At 32.7% G+C, this 19,911-nt stretch overlaps 2 protein-coding genes and 1 non-coding gene across 3 annotated transcripts; 2 read left to right on the forward strand and 1 right to left on the reverse strand.

Annotated features, from left to right (window-relative positions):
- Positions 1-2,233: 2,233 nt before the first annotated feature.
- Positions 2,234-4,980, forward strand: LOC103487402 (uncharacterized). Its single transcript, XM_008445705.3, has 4 exons — positions 2,234-2,619; positions 3,197-3,240; positions 3,379-3,571; positions 4,266-4,980. Exons 1-4 carry the CDS (start codon positions 2,559-2,561, stop codon positions 4,580-4,582), a joined length of 615 nt encoding a protein of 204 aa, XP_008443927.1. The 5' UTR covers positions 2,234-2,558; the 3' UTR covers positions 4,583-4,980.
- A 1,216-nt stretch (positions 4,981-6,196) lies between these two features.
- TRNAR-UCG (transfer RNA arginine (anticodon UCG)) lies at positions 6,197-6,270 on the forward strand. Its single transcript has one exon. It is a non-coding gene; the product is annotated as a tRNA-Arg (tRNA).
- A 593-nt stretch (positions 6,271-6,863) lies between these two features.
- On the reverse strand, positions 6,864-9,634 carry LOC103487494 (uncharacterized transporter C405.03c-like). Its single transcript, XM_008445821.1, has 8 exons — positions 9,554-9,634; positions 9,026-9,463; positions 8,182-8,399; positions 8,028-8,098; positions 7,527-7,628; positions 7,282-7,399; positions 7,053-7,188; positions 6,864-6,953 (listed from the first exon to the last, which is right to left on the reverse strand). Exons 1-8 carry the CDS (start codon positions 9,632-9,634, stop codon positions 6,864-6,866), a joined length of 1,254 nt encoding a protein of 417 aa, XP_008444043.1.
- Positions 9,635-19,911: the final 10,277 nt, after the last annotated feature.

A 19,911-nucleotide genomic window follows, 5' to 3' on the forward strand; every position in this document is an offset into this window, starting at 1 on the left:
TACCAATATATACAAAATATAAACCGAATGGAATAGTAGTTCAAATAGTCCAATCAACATTATATTGGTAACATATGAACTTATACAAAATGGGAAGTGAAATTTAGCTACTCCGATCCTCAAGTTGCCCCTTTATAAAGTGTTACAATAAATTAATAAATACAATAACTTTGACTTTGTGGCAAGTTCAAGTTCAAGGATATGTGTTGATACAAACAAGACCATGAAGGCAAGAATAAGCATTGGTACTTTGGGAGTTAAAACAATGATACTGGTTTAGGGGAGTCCAACAACAATTCCACAGTAAAGGTTCTAAAAAGTCCCACATGGGTGATGAGGATATCAACTTTGAGGTCTGTGTGTAATCAAGCTACATTTGGCTAGTAGTACTCTTGTGGCTGTGCATGGAATTTTGATGGTCAAAGATCTTTAGGAGAAGCTTGAAACAGTGCATCCGGCAAATAACATTCCAAGTCAACTATACTTGAATGAGTAAAGGTTCAAGGAATGAAAATTTAAGATAATTTTGGTATTTTTCATTTAATGGTATTGCTTTTGAGTTGGAGATCATCATAGTAAAGATCAATTATAAAGATAAAAGTACTCTTATTTTTGTCACTTCCTCCTTATGATCACACATGAAGTTAGTCTTCACGTACGAGAAGAAAACTTCAAGATTTTGTTAGAGACACTAGTAAAAGTTGTCAAAGGAAAGAAGATTGATGGACTAAAAGACATACGTCGACGTCAAAGGATAATTTAGTACCGGTAGATAACAATTGGAGTAAAAAGAAAGAGTTCATATGAATAAAGAGTTCATATGAAGAAAGGGTTGTTGAGAACGTGTATAGTTTGGATACATGAAAACGAATTATTCAAACAGAGCATGTTCACCCAAAATGCTTTGAATTATATGCTAATGTCATCTCTATCATCACGAATGATTGTGATCCATTCTTATGAAGATCGAAAGATTGGTTCATCCTCATGGTATATTTGCTTTATTATGATAGAGGACATGGTTTTAGTGATTCCACCAAGTTTGTACGCAAACATTGAGTTGGCTGCTATGCAAATCGTGAGATGGAAGTTATCTCATGGTTAAGTGAGTTGAAGAAGTAGAAGTTGAATAACTATCAATTTCAAACAAGCTACATGTGACGGAAAAGGGAAATTTTGAAGATGGTATTTTACGTCGTCTACATTTTGTGGTGGAGCAAGTTAATCTAAACCTCCAAGTTGAGGAACTTAGAGAATTATGATTGTCGGCAAAGACAATAAGGGTAGCAAAAGATATAAATTGATCTTTTACTATTTTACCAAGGTAAAATTTGTTAGGTTTTTGCAAAATATTAGAAGTGTTATGTATTTTTGTTACATTTTATGTAATCTGTTAGGTTGTCTGTATCTAAAAGTTAAGAAAGTGGTAGGCTTCAAACAATATGCCTTTAATTTTAGTATACAACTCAATTAAGTGAGTAGTACATATAATACTTTGCAAGAATGCTCTAGCAACCAAAGTCGGTGAAAATTATCACGTGTGATTGTTAACATTTTTTTTTTCACATAATGGAATTTCAAATATTTTGTCCAAGTACAAAATAGAGTAGGGAGTGAATGTATTCTATACAGTATATTTTGTTGTATACTTTCAAAGGTCTACCATTATTTATACAGTTTACAATACATGAAAATAAATAAATAAATATATATATATATATATATATATATATAATATCAAGATATTTGAGGATATCTCATCTATAAACATTTATATGTACTTTGAAATTACAACAAGAATAATGTTCTTTAATACCTTCTTTGGCCTATCACTATTATGAGTAAGAACATAATAAGTTATATTATTTAGCCTACGAAAAAATGTAGACACCAATAAAGTTTGACCTTTGATTTTTTCATGTAATTGTATGAACTTCTTCTGGCCTTCACCAATAAATGAAGCTTGAACGATATAGGTAACGGACATTCCTTACTCTCACTATTCCACTCTTTAGTCTAAATAATCTTTGAAAAAACAATTCTAATCACTCAAACTAATCATGTTTAAACATTTAATTTTCGAGTTTATAATTATTAAATTACGTCTATTAACAATGACAATGAATTTGTTAGCAATCAAGATTTTCAAATCATATTAAAAGAGAATTAAGTTTTTTTAAAAAATAAACTAGAGAAAAAAATAAAGAAAAAGAAAAACAAAGGTAATTGGGATTTCGATTTTGAAAGGGCATCGGTCAAAAAAGAAAAAGGGAATAATATGAAAGGAAGAGGGTTAGAAGAAGTCGAATAAATCATACAACAAATCAATTGTTCATCTCTTCTCTACTCATTTCCTTGAACCGTAAATCCGCATCAATTACAATTATATCAAATCCACGTTTCTTCTGTTTCTGCTCCAAAAAGGTCCCCCAAAAAGAAAAAAATAAAATAAAAATAAAAACCATTCTTTCAATCCATTTCAAAGCATCATCGCCTAAATTCAAGCTCCAAAGTATATTAATCGTTACTCTCTTCGCTTCATTAAAATCTTAATTACCATGGGGAAGCGCAAGCGAGGCTCTGATCAGACCCACCACGATCCTCCTCTTCATCTCTCCGGTATGCTCTTTTTTTCTCCGATCACATAATCATGCTCTGTTTCTATTTGATAAAATGCCTGAAAGAGATGATTCATTCGTATACGTACACGGTTTTTCTTATGTGGGATGTCTCTCGATACGATGAATCTTATTGTTTTGAGCTTTGAGAATTAATGGGGTATATGGGTTTTCTAAGTAATTGACATTTTTGGATTTCTCTTCAAGAATGAAAATTTTGGAGAGCTGGGAGAAATAAAGAATGAAGGTAGTTTTTCTTTGCCTTTTTAAGTAATATTGGAGTTGGTCGGGGCCTTTTTAAGGATGCATTCTGATTTAGAGATGTAGTTTGTTGACCAATCTAAGTCAATTGGCTACTTTAATATCTTTTGGTATTAGCTTTGGTTGGATGCATTTGGGTTGTCTTTCATTTGATTCTATCAAGATCGAGATGTGTTGTTCTAGATATCAAGGTGGGATTGAGTTAATTTTACGCTTTAGAACCGATGATTAAGTTAACTCTATTATGCTTTGATGGAATTCCAATTATCCTATGTTTTGAATGATGAAATGTAACATGATTTGTATGCATGTTGTAGGTATGGTTCCTTTTTCCAATCAAACGGATGTTCGGTCGGAAGAGGTCTGTACTCTTTTGTTTGCTTAAGTGAGTAGACAGAATATTTTAATGCTTTCCCTTAGTAGAGAGCATTCAAGTCAGTTTTTTTTTTCCTGCTAGTGGACCACATTCTATTAAACTTACACCGCATTGAATCAACAGGATACGAGTCTTGCCCGTCCAATATTCATGAAACGTTCACGTCATCACTATAGCCATCAATATTGTCGGCGAGGTTCAACCAGTCAAGCAAATGCATCTACGTCCCGTGAAAATCGAGTCAGAACTGTCCTTGAGGAACGACCCGCTTTCAAATTTGCTGCTCATTGCAACTCAGAGTTTCCAGACCGTATAGGTACCCTTTTTGAATGAGAGTACTTCTCACGATGGCATGCTAAGTACTTGTATGATCTTTAAATGTTATAAAGATATTTGAAAATTCATACCCTATATAGTATATATTATTATGTGGCTCTCTCTAATCAGACGAGAAGACCTGAAAACCTAAATAATGCTAGAAATAGGTATTATGTAAGTACACCACATCTCAAGTTAATTAAATTTCAACGTTTCTTTTAGTTAAATGATCAGACACCTTGCTTTCAAACATATTTCGACTGTGTTTGGATTGACTTGTGACTTATAAAAATGTGTGCTTTTAAGCATTTAGAAAGTCATGCCACATGGGCAATTCTCATTCTTTTTTATCTAAATATATTAGATATCAGTTGCCAGTGTTTCTCTCTGATTTATTTGTAGTTTTGGTGATTCTGGTTCTCGAATTCTGGATAAAAAACAGTCAATTGTTTGGCATGAAACACTTATTTTACAAAGGAAAACGTCCTAAATAAACATATCATAGGTATCAGACCTGAGCCAAATTAAATCCTAACGATCATCTACAAAATGATTAGTGAAGTATAAAACAATATATTAGCCTGTGATCCCACACCATTTGAAGCGCTCGCTCTAGTGGGGGAAGATAGTTGCTTCTTCTACATTGATAATGTTGTTCTTCTGTATTAACTAAATTTTTGCCTCAATTTTAGAGAGCATTGAGAGCACCTTTAGGGGGCCAGAACGGATAAGGTACAATTCCTTGGGGAAGGATGCTATTTCATCTCATTTAATGAGAATGGTATGTGGGATTTGCCAGAAGCTGATGAGACGAAAGCTTTGCTTTCTAGGGAACACACTTTCTTCTAGTGAACTTCCGGTTGCTGCGGTTTTAGTTTGTGGCCATGTCTATCATGCAGAATGTCTGGAGAACAGGTCAAGTGTGGAAGATAGAAGCGACCCACCTTGTCCATTGTGCACGAAACTGCCTCCTGAAGTCGACGATTCGAAAGGAGGAGAACAAGAATGAGTTGAGTTGTACATATGTTATCACATAGCACCAACATAGGAAATAGAGAACTTGGTTCTGACTTGAATGGGCATCTTGAAAAGTGGAGTTTTTGCATCCTCGACTGATTTTCCAAACTAATCAATCACTGTTTTTTCTGGGTGGCTGTGATTTAGAAACAGAAAATAGTAACTTTGAATCACAACCATTCAGAAAATAGGATAATGGGTCAAAAGGTAATGAGGATTTTCCCTCCTTAGATTTCTTTTTGTGTAGAACTAGATTAACATATGGAAATCTTTTGCTACCTTGTGGGAATATTGTTATCTTGCATAGCAGCAGAGGATTTTAGTTGAGACATCTTCATGGTATTTTGTACTTCTTATTACATCAATGTTTAAAATCGTATAGTTTAGAAAGTATTGATGTTAGCGAAATTATCATGGAAGTAGATTTTTGTGTTTTCCTTTTAGAAAAAATAAAGATGGCAATGAGTAAGTCATCTCTTAGTCAATTTTTATTTTTTGAAAAGCTTGTTTTTGTACAAATCATTAACTTCATTTATGTTTAGAATTTTAAACAAAGTACTTAGAATTAAGTGGTAACTTGTTGGGATCAATGATTACTTTTAAACCAAAAGAAAATATAATCTATTTCAAAGGTTGTTTAAGGTTGTGTTTGTTTGATTTGGCACTGACATAAAAGTCTGTAGGTGAAGGTAGTGATTGAAAATTAAGAGACTCAGGAAATGTATAATTAATATGAGCTTCATAAGTTTACCATGGATTTATATATATATATATATATATATATATATATATGTTTTGAGTATTTGTATTCCGCTGGAGTTAATTTTAATGTTAAGTTTGAAATACCTGTGATTAAATTAAAGAAAAAAACTGTTTTGGAAAAAAAATTATATGCATGACAGGACCTAGAATGGATTTTATGAAAAAAAAAAAAATTTATAAAATAAATTGGTTTAGAACGAGCACTTTTAGAATAATGATTTTTTTTAGTGTTTAATAGTTAATTTTTCTAATTTGTAAGAAAAACTCCGACCGTCACATCCAAGAACCTTGTTGCCAAACTATAGCTACCATCTTCAACAATCAATTTCAATTCAACTTCGATCACCATCACTAAAGATCTTCGGCCAACTTTGACCATTACATCTATTGATAAATTCTTTTATGGTAATTTGAAATTAATAAAAATATTTTTAATATATAATAAGTCAAACAAATTTTTACATAAAAACATGCTTGAAAAAGAGTTGTCAAATACATGTGTTTTATTTCAATTTTTTTTTTATCAAAAGTGTTTAAATAAAAATGTATATTTGAAAATCATTTCTTTTTTCTAGCTAATTCATTCCAAACAAATTCTTAATAACTTTTACGAGTACCGACGATTAGTTTATTTATTTATTTACTTTTTGGGGACAGCTAAAGCTGAAATTTTAGGTATTAAGAATAAATGAAAATCGAAAACATTTGAAATTATTTATTGTTAGATAGTTGGGCCTAAGAAATGTTAAAATCTCTACAAATGAAAGGAGAGATTTTAGTTCCGAAATAATAATAATAATAAATAATGGGACATAAATAAAATAATTGTTTTCTATTAACAAATGACCGCATAGCGCAGTGGATTAGCGCGTTTGACTTCGGATCAAAAGGTCGTGGGTTCGACTCCCACTGTGGTCGGTTTATTTTTCTTCTTCTTCTTAAAAAGTTGCTTAGTTTAAATTTAATTACCAACGATTTTTAAGCTATTTCCATTTTTAAAGTTGCAAAATATAAACTCGAACTCTTCCAAATAATAAAAAAGAACACATAAGTTTATCCTCAAACATACATATAAATTCCTCAATTATCCCATATATAAGAAATTAATGTGTTCTTGTATAAAATGTCCAATAATGTATTTATATATATCAACTACAAAACAACAACCTTCATTATTCACTCATTCCATTTTTCCCTTACCAAACTTTCACCTTCCTCAGCCTGCCTTTTGTTTTTAGGTAAGTAATGAATATCGGTTCAAAAAATTACCACAAAATAAACATAAATAAGTCAAGAAAGAAAGAGAGAGAAATAAAAGATAATTAATTTTTTTTGTTGAGTAAAAGGGGAAGAAAAATAGTAAATAACAAATATTATATATACCCTTAGTGAAGATTTGTATGCATGAAGTCTTACTCCTAAATATAATATAACAATCACATGAATAATTAATAATTATCAATTAATTCAAAATTAAATATTATATCATTTGAACAACTTTTGTTAGGTATTTACTTTGCTCTATTGAAGAACTTCTTCCTCAATATCAACTTGGGTGATATCCAATCCGAAAAGTTAGCAATTATAAATCCTAAAAATACCTAAAAACAAAGTTACAAATAATTATTTCACGAAGATAAAAAGTAGTATAGAAAATTACAGATAACATTGTTTTCTCAAATTTTTGGTTTATTACTTACTTGAATGGATCCAAAAATATAAACCAAAGAATAATGGCGACCATGGAGGATCATGTCTCCTACCATGGCAAGTGGTATAGTTAGAGATGCACCTAAAGCAGCTACAAGTGGACTTGTCCAAACAACACCCATTACCCTGAAATTAATTAATTGTTAATTGAACTTAATTAATAACTAAAACACATTATTTAACAAAATAAATTTTGAGCTAAAATTTATAGTTAATTACCAAAGGTAATCTGAGACAAAATTAGCCACAAAGCAATTGGTAAGCACAACTTCAGCAACTTTGGTGGATTGAGGTATCATAAATTTGGGCTCTATTCCAATGGCTCTCAATGGCCATACTGAAAAATTAAAAAAAAAAAAAAACCCTTAAATTTAATAATGGAGAATTTAAAGATATATATAAGAAAAGAGATTTTATTATTATTGATATGATTATTATTAATAATTAAAAATGGGTCTTCTTACTTAGCCACCAAAGAGTAGTGAGAGTGAATAACCCAACATATCCCAAAAATTTCTGCATGTCAACTTTTTCTCCTTCTTCCCCAGCATACTTCTTCAAAAGCACTGCATCCATAAATCTTTTATATTCTTAATTCCAACTAATCAAACCTTCAAATTAGGACATGTGATTGGGATGATCCAGCAACAATTTTGCTGTATAATTTGTAATGAATTAGTCCTTACTATAAAAGATATTAATAAGTTTTAATAAAAATTTCATACACATGTATAGAATAAGATAAATTATGAATCACATAATCAAAATTAATGAAGTAATTTAATTTTGATGATTTTTTTTTTTACTATAAGAATTAAATTGTTAAAATTCTAAAGTATCACGTTATATACTAAATTATTGCACATTTAAAATTATAATTGTCACAAATCAAAGTTTATGAATTAAATCTTTAGTTGTATCCAAAATTATTTAAGTAAAGTGAAAAGTTAGGATGCAAAACTAACCATAGTAGAGTCCGTCAGTTAGAGCAGAGAGTAGAGCAAATCCATCTCCTATAAACGAGTGCTTTTTGTGCCTAAAAATCGAGGATACATTCCTTACTTTGCAATGTATTAATGAAGACGTTCTTTCCTACTTAATTCAATTTATCAAACATACACAGAAGAGGAGGACGAAGCTTCATCTCGAGCCCCAGTCTTGCCCATGGTAGTCATGACGACGCCGGCCATGCTAACGATGACTGCAACAACTCTGACAGTAGTTAAAGATTGTTGTTCCAAGCAAGCGTCAAATATGAGTGTGAAAAGGCTTGATGTTGAGAATAATATGGCTGTGGTTGCTACACTTGTTCTTGCCAATGCTGCATATGTAAAATACTGCAAAAATTAAGAAATAATTTGTAAATGAGGTAAGTAAAATATTAGCGGTTCGTATTGAAATATCGTACGAATATATGTTTCTATGTATATTTGAATAAATTTCTAATTTCATCCATAAATCTTGAATAATTCAAAATAAAATCGTTATAATTTAAAATATATATTTGAAAATTAAAAAGTCTTATGTTCAAATCTTCACAACTATTTATGCTTAAAAATATTTTTAAAGAAGAAATATTTAGATAACTTCGTTAATACACGAAAATATTGGGTAGTATTGTGATATTAACATTTGAATTATTCACATTTTTTTTGTAATTTTATTTTACTCAAAATTAAAATAATAAAAAAATAATATATGTCCAAAGGCAAATGTGAACTAAGAAATTGAAAGTAACACCTTTCCACCTTTTGTTTACTTAGTTTAAAGTTTTCATGAGGTGTGGGATTAAAGAAATAATTGATTTTTCATATTTGAATGGACGACGACATATACCTAAACTAATGGAGCTATATACTTATTTGAAAAAATTAAACAAATTTAGAAAGCTTTGACAAGAAAACAAAATCAAACTTTCCTTAAAAAGAAATGGAACAAAATAGACAAAAAATCATTTACTAACCTCAGAAACAAACCAAATGGGACCAATTGTGAGAGCCAACACAGCAATTTGCTTTGTATTAAATTTTGCTTCCACTGTTTTCAATATTCTCATCTCCATATTTTTTGCTTCACATTCACACCCACCATTGTTGTTGTTATTATTATTATTATTTCTCACATCTTCATATTGAATAATGTTCACCATACATCGAACATCATTATTTTCCACCTCTGAAATTATATTATTGTTACTATCACGTTGATTTGTTCTTTCTTCTATAGCTTGCAACAATGGGGGGAGAAGATCTGCAACTTCTCTAGAGTTTCCATTTGAAAAATGGCTTCTGACCATCTTCCCTATGAATTCCTTGATGAAGGCAATTGCAAGATAAGCCACCAACATCGATGTCCCGACGTACGTCACCACAAATGGATGCTCGTAGTCTGTAAAAATACCCTATCAAACGCCAAAAACATGTTATATATAAACATGAATTAAACTTTTCGACCTAAACTTTTGAGCTAACAAGTGTAAGTATAAACGAACCTGTGTGATCTCGGAGGAGGTAACCCATATGATCACAACAGCAACAAGAAGAATTAGCCCTACTCTGTACTTCCAAGCCATGAAATCAAGATGGTGTTACACACAAATAAAGTAATTAAAGGGTTATAGAAAACGATTCAAGAAGAGGGGGAAAAACTCTCTTTTGTTTTATGAAGCTAACGCCAAATATACATAATATATGGTTGGAGGTGGAATGATCATGAGCTGATATGTAATGGCATTCTGAGAAATGAATTCAATGGTCTTTTGCTTATTTCCTCTAAAATCAGCCTCTTTATATAACCATTTTCTTGCATGCTAGTTTGGTGAAAAAGTACATATTAAAAAGTTAGATTTTTTCTGTTAAATAACAATAATAATAATAATTATATTATTTTGGGTCCAAAGGGAAGATTTGTAATGTTGTGGGGAAGGTGGAGCTGCCAAGTGTCCAAAATATATGGAGTTGTTGAAAAAATGGATAAATGTAATGTGAGTCATTGGATTTTTTTTCCCTTTCATTTTTACTTTGCACCTAGTATGTTCTTTTTCTCTATTTCTATTTATTATCAAATTTCTACATTGAATTATTGCCTAAAGTATCTCCTCTTGGCTAAGATACAATAGCAAATTTATTCATACATCATTATGTCGATATACTTGAACATTCACATATCTACAGTGATATTGAATTTTAATTTTTTGTTAATTATATTCTTAAAATATGTTGTCTCGACTTCTAATTTATTTATTTTACTATATAATATATATGTCGAGTGGGAAATTAAACTTCAATCCTCAAAGTTATTGGTATATACAAGAATTATACCAATCCTCAAAGTTGTATATTATACCCTAGACCTTTAAACCCTATATTCAATACCCTAAATTCTAAACTCTAGACTCTAGACCCATAAAAAGTTGGTAGACATATGTTAACATTTTTTTTAAAGTTTATAAATGGTGGGAATTTAATTATGAAGTGGGTGAATTTTAGACTACCCAAAGAGAACCTATGGGAGAACCTAAGCGAGCCTAGTGAGAGAGCTCGAGGACCCATGATGTGAGAATCCATGAAGTGAACCTAAGCGAGCCTACTAAGAGCTTGGTAGACCTATGAGGTGAGCGTAGTTTGAGCTCGATGGAACCCATGAAGTAAACCTAAGCAAGCTCTTAGTGGTATCATGAGGTGAGCCTAGTAAGAGTTCGATGGACTCATGAAGTAAACCTAAGCGAGCCTAGTGAGAGCTTGGTGGACCCATAAAGTGATCCTAAGCAAGCATAGTGAGAGTTGGGTGGACCCATGTGGTAAACCTTAGCGAGTCTAGTTTGAGCTCAAGAGGAGGACTCAGTAAGGGGAACCTAGCTAGCCTCCTAAGAAGAGCCATAGGAGTAGAGGTGATCATCAGTCGATCGGAGTCAATTTTTTTGACAAAACTGTCATTGAACCGACCATATTCGGTTTAGTAAATGTTTGAACCGGCCTCGTCATTGATGAGTAAGGGTAGGTCGATCGAGTTGGGTCGATTTAACATAACAATACTTTTTGGAAATTCTCAATTAGATACTTCCCGAAACCGATCCCTCTCGTTTTTTGATCGACCGACTTTGGTATAGTCAGTCGACTCGATTTTTTGGTCTATCATGCTCACCCATACATAAGAGAAGGACCCATAAGGGTGAGAGTCTGACTTCCTAAGAGGAGCTCACAGGAGGAGGACCCATAAGGGAGAGCCTAACCTCCTAAGAAGAGCTTATAGGAGAAGTATCCACCGGAGAGAGCCTAGCCAGGAGGTCATAGGTGACGGACCCACTAAGAAAGAGCCTAGCCTCCTCAAAGAAGCTTACAAGAGGGGAACCCAACTAGGGATAGCCCAACTTCTTAAGAGGAAGATGACGTACAAGGGAAAGTACTCGTAGGGCAGTACTAAAGAGAGTTCAGATGACCCACGAAGGAAGACCTCTGAGCCATTAAATGTGTAATCGTTCGGATTTCGAACAAATAAAAATGTCAGAAAGGGAGCCGTTGAGAGCATTCATGAGTTTGTCAAAGGGATTTTGGTTGTGCACATCACCATGTTATATAAACGACCATGACCATTGGTCGAAGGTACATCTGAATATGTCCAAATGTGCCTGAATATTCACTATTTTCTCTATTGTCTAGCTATTCCAAAACATTAGACTGACTTGAGCGTCGGAGCGTGTGTGGTTAGACACTACACCCATGCTTACTCTCTTTTGTCTTGCAGCCACTCAAACAAATCTCTCCCCTGAAAACAAATTTTATAGTTGATCTATTTTTTGGTATGATGTATCTTTTTCTTATATTTAATATCATTTCTCTCGTATGAATCAAATATTAATAGAGAAAAATATATGCGATAGGATTTTGGACTTTTTGCTTCAATCAATCACATTGTGTCCTAGATTGAGTCAAATTTGTATATATATTGAGCCAATTTTGGCAACTGTCCACTCCTTAATTAATTAAAGTCGGTACATAGTACCCTAATCTTTAATATTAAAGCCTATGTATAGTGCTTTAATCCATCCATTGTTGGAGGACTCCAATTTTTGAATGGACTTCATACTCCAAAATAACCAAGAAACGATCTAGACTTCAACAACAAAAGTTTACCCTGAAGAACCCACAAAGAAATGTGAAAATAAGGGTCTATATTAATAAAACATCATACATGACCTTAGAAATAAGGTACATCATACGATTAAAAGTCATTATGATAATTGTCTAAATTATAATTGGAGCCAAAGAAATATATATAGGACTGATTATTTAAACTTTTAAACATGTTTAGAAAGAAGGACGATAAAAAGTTAACTTGGTTCATAATATAAAATATAACGTAGTTGTAATGAATTAAGTAGTTTATACGTAGAGTTAGATACTTGTCCCCTGTTTTTATTGTTATTTATATATTCAATTGAAATAAAAAAGAAAAAGAAAAAAAAAAACAACTTCTGATTGTTTTATTAGTTATCTTTTTATAATTTCAACTTGAGAACTTTTTCTTAGATCTAAATCTAAATTTTATAAATAGTCTCCTGGAAAACAATATTTAGTATTTCCTAAATTTTATATATTATTACTTCACTATAATTAACAAAAATATGTTTTCATGAGTTTTACCAAAATATATCATCATTGGAGGATTCATGACTTTTTAATGTTGCATTTATTAATTAATAATATTTTTTTTATGATAATGTATCATCGTCAATGAATGACTCGAAAAGTTGATATTTTTTTTGTCAATTAGACCTTTATATTAATATAAAAAATCTATCACAAAAAAATTAATAATGTCATGTTTTCCAATGTCAATAATACCTTATTTGCAAAAAGTTTTGTGCATCACTAAATTACCTATATATATTGATATTTATTTAAAATCATTAAAGATCAATGGATGATATTATTTCATGTCAAATAAACACATCTCTTGATACTTGTGAAATGCCAAAACACATGCCTATAGAAATGGATAATTAATTATTTATATCATTCCCATCGTTCTATACACCTATGTTCCCTCCAAATTTGACACAAAATACATACGTGTACAAACATAAATATCAACTTTCATATAGTTGGTAAAATTATACAAACAAACTATATATACCCAAAAAAACTATATAGAAGGAAACTAGTAAACAAACTTTAGTTAAGTTATTTACAAAGAATTAACTAAAGCTAAGGAAATAGAATGGTAAATAATATAGAAACTTTGATAACCCAATTCGGTGAGAACCTACCTACTCTTAGAGAGCTCAAATAAAGAGATTTTATTAAGATTCAAATAAGTATTACACATCAATAATTTAGAAGACACTCCTCTATATTGGTACTCTTTTAATACTTTTATTTACTAAAATACTCAGGCTCCTCCTAAATTGTAATTTGAATCTAACGAAGATAGTTAGGCTCCTCCTGAACTCTTATTCAAATATCAATGTCTTTTTTAAATCTTTTATCCTTTAGGCTCCCCTTGATTTGCATAATTGAAACTTAGATATCTAGTTCCCCTTGATTTGGAAGCTTCCAATTATATATTAAAGTATTCTTTGATTTTAATTTTATCTTCATATATAACTCTAATCGGTCTTGAAGAAATCATATGGTCTTCATTAAAATATATCTAAGAAGGTAAGACCTTACCTTCATAAAAAATTTTCTACGACTGATTGTAGCTTGAAAGCATCTTGATTTGATACTTCGAAGAAGAATCAATTTTTCTTTTTATAGATACAGAATGGTTATAACTTGAAATTGGAATAGGAAAAGTAAACTTTAAAGATTTTTTGTTTAAAATAAAAGATTCTTGGTAAAAAATCTTCAGAAGTCTTGTTCATTAAGTATAAAATATCTTCTACAAAAAATAATCATGTGAGGGAGAATGTAAACTTGTTCCTGAAGTAATTAAAATATCTTCAAATTTGTTGATGAAGTAATTAAAATATCTTCTCTAACAAATCTTCATATGAGAGAAAGTGCCACCAATTGAGAGAACAACAAATATCCTTAAAAACTTGAAATATATTTTTCTTTTTATATTAAATAATTAAAAAGAACTAAATATAATTTTTGTAAAAACCATAACAAAATCATTGCTTCAAATATTGGAATAATGAGGGTAAAATAAGATATTATTTTTTTTAAATTAAAGAATATTTTCAATTCAAGATTTAAAATTTGACCACAGTTTTCTAGACGCGTGCTATCCATCCTGATACACAAATAATTCTCAAACTCAATTCTAGTTTTTGCAGATTATTTTTCTGTGATTTTATTTAAAAACTGTTTGCTTTATTTTGATATCCAATCACACCGCAAAACAATATTGGTGGTGACTTTTTTTTTTATTTTGTTTTAAAATTAATCATTTTGAGGACGTTGACCACTCCACATTGTCTCGAGCACGTGGCAACATGTTTTTGCGTGGGTTTGAAGAGAGGAGATCCATTTTTAATTTACCCATATAATCCAATCCAATCGAGTCCAATTTTAGATATTTTTTTCAAGTGTTAACTTGTATGTATTTGTTGATGTGGTAAGCAGATCTTCAGGTCTTAAATGAGTATCCACAGATTCAGTCGATCTCAACATTCAACAGTATTTACAACAACAGTGGCATATTTGGCATCCAAGGAACTACTAGAATGTTTCGATTTAAATCTTCTGTTGTTTACCATAATGCCAATTCTCAATGTGGATCTTGATAATAGAATTCTTATTTATCGCTTTATAAATATCTACTCTTATTATAGGATTCTGATTTCGTTCCAAGAGCCTTTGATATTGTAGCTAGCGAACTGTTAGCTATTGCAACTCCTAGAAAAGGTCAATTATGATGCATTCTCTTTTCCAATATTTCCAAAGGAATCATTATATCTAACTCGATCTTGGATATAATATTTCCTTTGTTTACAGTTCAACAAATGTAGCTGTGCCAAACTTAGTCAACAAAGTCAGCTGTGCTAATGAATTTGGATGTGAGTATTCTGTTTTATATATTCAAGTGGTTTTGTGCCTTCTTCTGTTTTGATTATTTGTTTGGGGTTACCGAGAGGGAGAGGTAAGACATTTTAAAAAGTTTTGGTTTTCGGGATACATTTTGATTTATTTGAAACTTAAACAATATTATTTTACTTTCATGTGATTGTAGGTGTGAGCTTGTTCGAAGATGACATCATGAGAGTGGTATATATATATATATATATATATATATATATATATATATATATATGTATGTATTTATTGTTTCGAATTACCATTATAAAAAAACTCCTTTTTTTTAATGAAATATGTTCTAATTTTGTTAATTGAACTTTTCTATTTCAAGGTAGTTGATTATTTTGTAAACGTTTTATTTGAAAAATTTATTGAATTCCAAATCAAATCGGAAGTAGAAAAAAGTACCATATGTTACACAAAAAGAAAAAGAGATAATAATTGATAAAAAAAGCATCTCCCGACGCACATAGTATATGGAGTCTATATCCTCGAAGGCCTCTCCCGATGCATTTCGTCCAACCATGGTCCCGTTGGACATTATATTTATGCTTTGGGAGGTCTTTTCCTGTCGCTTTTTGGTATATATCCCGACGATTTTGGGAATCGAGATATCCTTATTTCTTGCCGTGGAAATTTATTTTGAGTGGTTATTTAATTTAGACAATCCAGACTATTTCAAAATGATTATTATCCAAAACTATGCATTTAAAAAATTAAACTAGACACAGTCTCTATATAAAGCTGTGTTTGGGAGATTTTGCTTTCTAGAGTAAAAGAGCAGTAGAAAATTTTCTTTTTATTCTTCAATTATTCAATAAAGTATATCTTTTGATGCATTCTATTCCACAATTTGGTTAAGTTCTTAGTTTTAAGGATATACAAGTTGTTGTTGTCAATGATTCTCTAACCATTCACATTTTGCATGGTAGAAAGTACTCCCACACACCACCTTTAAAAATATGGCAGTTTTTTGAAAACCAAAGGATTACAGTGATATATATAATGATACAACAAAAAGCGTTAACATAATATATTCCAGAGTAAGAAGATGATATTGTATATTTGTTTCCTATTGAACATTATATTTAAAGAAAAAAAAAGGAAAACAAGTTAAATAAAAGAAGTGGAAGGAAAAGAAAAAGATGCTTGTGTATGGAATTTAATATACCTTTGAACTGCACCATCCATTCAATTCCAATTACATAGTGAAAAGGAAAATAAGGATTTTTCATCTAAGAAACAGTAATTAAACCATTGAATATGAGGTATATAGATCAGATGTCCATTTTTGTTCACAGCAAGGACGACAATTCCCTGTTTAAGTGGGAAATGAGGGAAGGAGGAAGGGAGTGGGGAGGCCATCTCGGCTCCATCCACTCTATGGACAGTCTGGTTGATGGAGATGTATAGAGAATGAGTGTAACTAACATTTTTATTTTCCGAAAGAAGACAAAAGAATGATGCAACACAACAACAATTATGAATTTGGTCAAAGTGAAAAATAAAAAAAATCAAAAGTTGACATTTATATCTATATTTAGTTATTCTTGCATTTGGTAATCATGGAGATAGTGATATAGATGTAGAAGTTGATTAACTATTTGGTAACAAAGAAAATATGGAAGAAGAGAATGAAAGGATCTCTTCTGAGATATTTACACAGATAGATTCTCTTTTTCTTGGTCCTTGCTCGCTGAACTGAGTACACTTATTCATTATTTCCCGATATTTCTTACATCAGAGTTCTCATGAATCACTCCAAGAAGCAAGGTCACATCTTTAGTTCGATCCGTGGAAGGAGGTCGAAGGAGAGGGAGAGTCTCATGTAGGGTCGACGATAGGAATTAGGTTTGGAGCAGCTAAGTTCAAGGGATGTTTCCGAAGGAAATAGTCGTCATTGAGTTAGTAGGTATGCTGTGAAACTTTTAGGCTCCTTTCCCATAAACAGAGGAAGAGAGTTTACTGAGGGAGAGGTCTTCCTATGCTGTCCTGAGAAGACGAGAAGATGTTCCTATGCTTTCTTGAGTTTCCGAGGTTAGAATAACTCGACTGATTCCTAACCCTTCATTGAGTCGAGTGAGTTGTATTAGGAGAGGAGAAGGGGACTAAGCAGGGCGCAGAGGAGGATTAGAGCAAAGAAGCTTCTCGACCGAGTCTAAGTACTACACATTCAATCAAAAGAAGAAGATAGGATCGAAGCAGCTCCAGCTGACAGCGAGAGGAGTCAATGAACAAAGGATAGGATAGGCTTTGGGATAGGAGTCTTGCCTTGCCCCCTTAGTAGAATAAGGGTTGAGCAAGTGGTGAAGTCAGAAAGCATAGCATAAGTGTGGCGGGGAATCGGTTTCCGAGGTAACTGAACTAAGGATCGACGGGGCAAATATTGTATTCATATCATAACCTCTTTCACTATTAGAAAGTAGGACGCCTTCCATGAATGAGAGAGTCCTATTCTCATCCTTGAGTAGGAAGCTCGATCCCTATTCTCATCCGTGAGTAGGAAGCTCAATCCTTTCTCTTTCATGAGTTAGAAGCGTTAGCTTGAAAGGAGTATCGAAAGGTGAGACCAGTAGCTGCTTTTCTTGCTAGAGAAGGAGAGACAACCTCTCTTCATCACTCTTCCTTATTCATTCGTGGCAAATAAATAGCCTGATTGATTCATTTATTTACCTTGATATTCAAATGTGCCAACCTTGTGATTTTCCTCTTTCATGAGCAAAGGTTCAAACTTCCTGAAACCCTACCACTGGAGATTCCAACAAGCAGAATGTTAAGGTCTTAAAGGGGGAAATCTCATAAAGAAGAGATTAGGACTTTCGTCAGTCAATAGGACATGCCAGCCGCCTCCAACTAAAAGTAGGGTTATGTGTGTTGAGGGAATGATAAATGAGTCAATCGGAGAGTACGAAGTCTAACCTCTCACTCTTCGCTGTCTTGATTTCGTAACCTCTTTCTCCTAAACCTACTAAAAAGAAGAATTTTGTAGGATTTTGAGAAGTGCATTTCTCAAAGAAAATCAGAGAAAACGAGTCAAGACTCCTAATGGAGGGAGCACAATCAATGAACAAGGAGTGGCTGTCACGGTTGCAACTCTTATTGCAGAAATAGCTGTCGCAGTAGTGGAAAGAGCAGTTGCTTAGTAGAAAGAAAGATCGATCGGGTAGGGAATATCATAACTAATGAGCAAGGAAAAGAGTTAGCCCTTGAATCTCACTATTTTCGATTCCTCTTCAAGAAGAGAGCAAGCCGGAAGAATGAAAGCAACTGGAACAAGGAGAGGCGGGTTGCTCGTGCAGACATCTGCAGTAGTTCCATTAGAAGCAAGAATAACTCAGATGAAAGGGAATACCGCATACCTTTCTCTTCGAGTTGCAAGTAGCCTAATCAATTCCTCAACCTTTCTTCTGAGGACACTGGAATTTCTTTCCAGAATGAAGCTTTCTTCGCAACACAAAAATACACAAGTAGAAGGTATAGCTCAACCAATTCAAGACATCAATGAACAAGGCTCAAAGAATGATCGAAGGAGCAAAGAATTTGTGAAAGAGAAGTCCATCAATGAAATGAAAAAGTCCTTCGCCTACTACAATCAGTGGAAAGCATCCCTGACTAATTGAGCTAATCTGGACCTTTCTTTTTTTCATTCTTTGCGCCTTTGTTCTTTTTAATCGCCTACTACAATCAGTGGATCAAAGAGGTCCTCCGGACGGGTTGGAAGATCGATAACGAGAGCAGGCTTTGCTTCAACCTACTTTAGAAAGAGAATGAACCTACCTTTCTTAGCTGATCAAAGGCAAGAGCCGGACCCATTCTATCGGAGGCCTTCTCTTGAAAATTGAGTTTTCTCGATCCCTAGGCTTTGGTCTTTCTTGCACTCCTTGCATGGAATCGCTATCGCATACTAATGTTTGTAATAGTATTTTCAAATCATCAAAACCTTTATTGTCTAGGCTTTTTTCTTAGAGCTTTGCTCAAATTCCCTGCCTAAAAAAAAAAAAAAACAAGGGTCTAGGTGACCAGTTCAAAGGACCTATCAATCCATCATTTTGAGAGCCTTGCCTCCGGGTTGCAGAAGGAGCATTCCTTTTAGTAGATAGGCTTGACTTTTTCTTACCGAAGAAGGGCCCAGTAGCGGTCTCCTTCCGTAAGAAAATAAAGTAGAGCGGTTCTTTCTTTTGCCTTATTCCCTTTCTCTCTTGATAGATCTCTTTTAGTTGTTTAAGGCTAAGGAATTAAAGACCGCAAAGTGGGAGGTTTTGAGACCGAGAATACGAGTGATACCAAGGTTAAGATCAAAAGAGAAAGAGGATTTCATCCTGCTCGAGAGCTTAGAGGATGACTGTGTGGAAGGAGCAAATAAAGAGTCAGTCTCGGAAGCTAAGTCACGTCCTTCGACAGTTAGTACTTAAAATGGGGTTGGGGTAGGGTTTAGTTTCATCTCTTGAATTAGATCTGAATTCTCTCTTTCATTCCTTATTGTATTGTAGATAAGGCAAATTGGCATTTCACTCTTTGTTATGTACGGGGAATCAATCTTTCTACCCTTTCATTGAGATAAAGGTTAGGCTCGATCGTGTAAACAATCGATCAAACTACTAAACTAAGACAACCTCCTCAGTTACTTAGTCAGCAGACAGACAAGGGTTTCGACATTTCGTTTTCATGCTTGAGACGACGTCCCCTTCTTGAGTGCCACTTGTTGATTCGTAGCTACCTTCGGCTTCACTCATTCTCTACTCGTCTGAAGGACTTATTTATATCCATATTAGCTTTCTGGTTGGTACTTATAACCCTACTCTCTGGATTTGATTACTTTTTCAAA

This window comes from Cucumis melo, chromosome 2, assembly GCF_025177605.1.
Source record: "Cucumis melo cultivar AY chromosome 2, USDA_Cmelo_AY_1.0, whole genome shotgun sequence".
In the NCBI taxonomy this organism is placed as follows: Eukaryota; Viridiplantae; Streptophyta; class Magnoliopsida; order Cucurbitales; family Cucurbitaceae; genus Cucumis; species Cucumis melo.

Bases quoted from the DNA above. Each gene is read 5' to 3' on its own strand.
- LOC103487402 (XM_008445705.3), top strand. From the start codon at position 2,559: ATGGGGAAGCGCAAGCGAGGCTCTGATCAGACCCACCACGATCCTCCT. The intron at 2,620-3,196 runs GTATGCTCTTTT...TGCATGTTGTAG, and splicing joins TCCTCCTCTTCATCTCTCCG to GTATGGTTCCTTTTTCCAAT. The intron at 3,241-3,378 runs GTCTGTACTCTT...TTGAATCAACAG, and splicing joins CGGATGTTCGGTCGGAAGAG to GATACGAGTCTTGCCCGTCC.
- LOC103487494 (XM_008445821.1), bottom strand. From the start codon at position 9,634: ATGGCTTGGAAGTACAGAGTAGGGCTAATTCTTCTTGTTGCTGTTGTG. The intron at 8,099-8,181 runs GTATGTTTGATA...CTCGATTTTTAG, and splicing joins GCTTCGTCCTCCTCTTCTGT to GCACAAAAAGCACTCGTTTA. The intron at 7,629-8,027 runs GTTAGTTTTGCA...TTATGGATGCAG, and splicing joins AACTGACGGACTCTACTATG to TGCTTTTGAAGAAGTATGCT.